General features: G+C 63.8%; 1 protein-coding gene across 1 annotated transcript in view; it reads left to right on the plus strand.

Moving 5' to 3' along the window:
• Positions 1–389, plus strand: part of PTK2B (protein tyrosine kinase 2 beta) — an 8,283-nt gene that overhangs the window by 933 nt on the left and 6,961 nt on the right. Inside the window, exons 3-4 of the mRNA XM_009703600.1 lie at positions 1–102; positions 232–347. The exon at positions 1–102 is cut by the window's left edge and continues 1 nt beyond it. Coding sequence (XP_009701902.1) covers positions 1–102; positions 232–347 — 218 coding nt within the window. The remainder of the gene's footprint in view (positions 103–231; positions 348–389) is intronic.

The following is a 389-nucleotide window of genomic DNA, read 5'->3' on the forward strand; positions in this document are numbered from 1 at the left end:
GTGCTGATGAAGAAGCTGGACCACCCCCATATCGTGAAGCTCATCGGCATCGCGGAAGAGGAACCCACCTGGATCATCATGGAGCTCTATCCCTATGGAGAGGTGAGCAGGGTCCCATGGCTGGGGGCCCAGGAGTTGAGCAGGTTCCCATGGCTGGAGCCCATCCCATCCCCCTGCCACCCTTCCTGCCCCTGCTTCGTCCCTGACCCCCCCTCGCTCGTCCCCTTGCAGCTGGGGCAATACCTGGAGCAGAACAAGCACTGCCTCCCCGTGCCCACGCTCATCCTCTACGCGCTGCAGATCAGCAAAGCCCTCGCCTACCTGGAGGCCATCAACTGTGTGCACAGGTAGGGCAGGAGGGAAAGGAGCCCGGCAGGGGGCGGGAGGGG

The sequence above is a fragment of the Cariama cristata genome, unplaced genomic scaffold, assembly GCF_000690535.1.
Source record: "Cariama cristata isolate BGI_N322 unplaced genomic scaffold, ASM69053v1 scaffold28307, whole genome shotgun sequence".
NCBI classification, from domain to species: domain Eukaryota; kingdom Metazoa; phylum Chordata; class Aves; order Cariamiformes; family Cariamidae; genus Cariama; species Cariama cristata.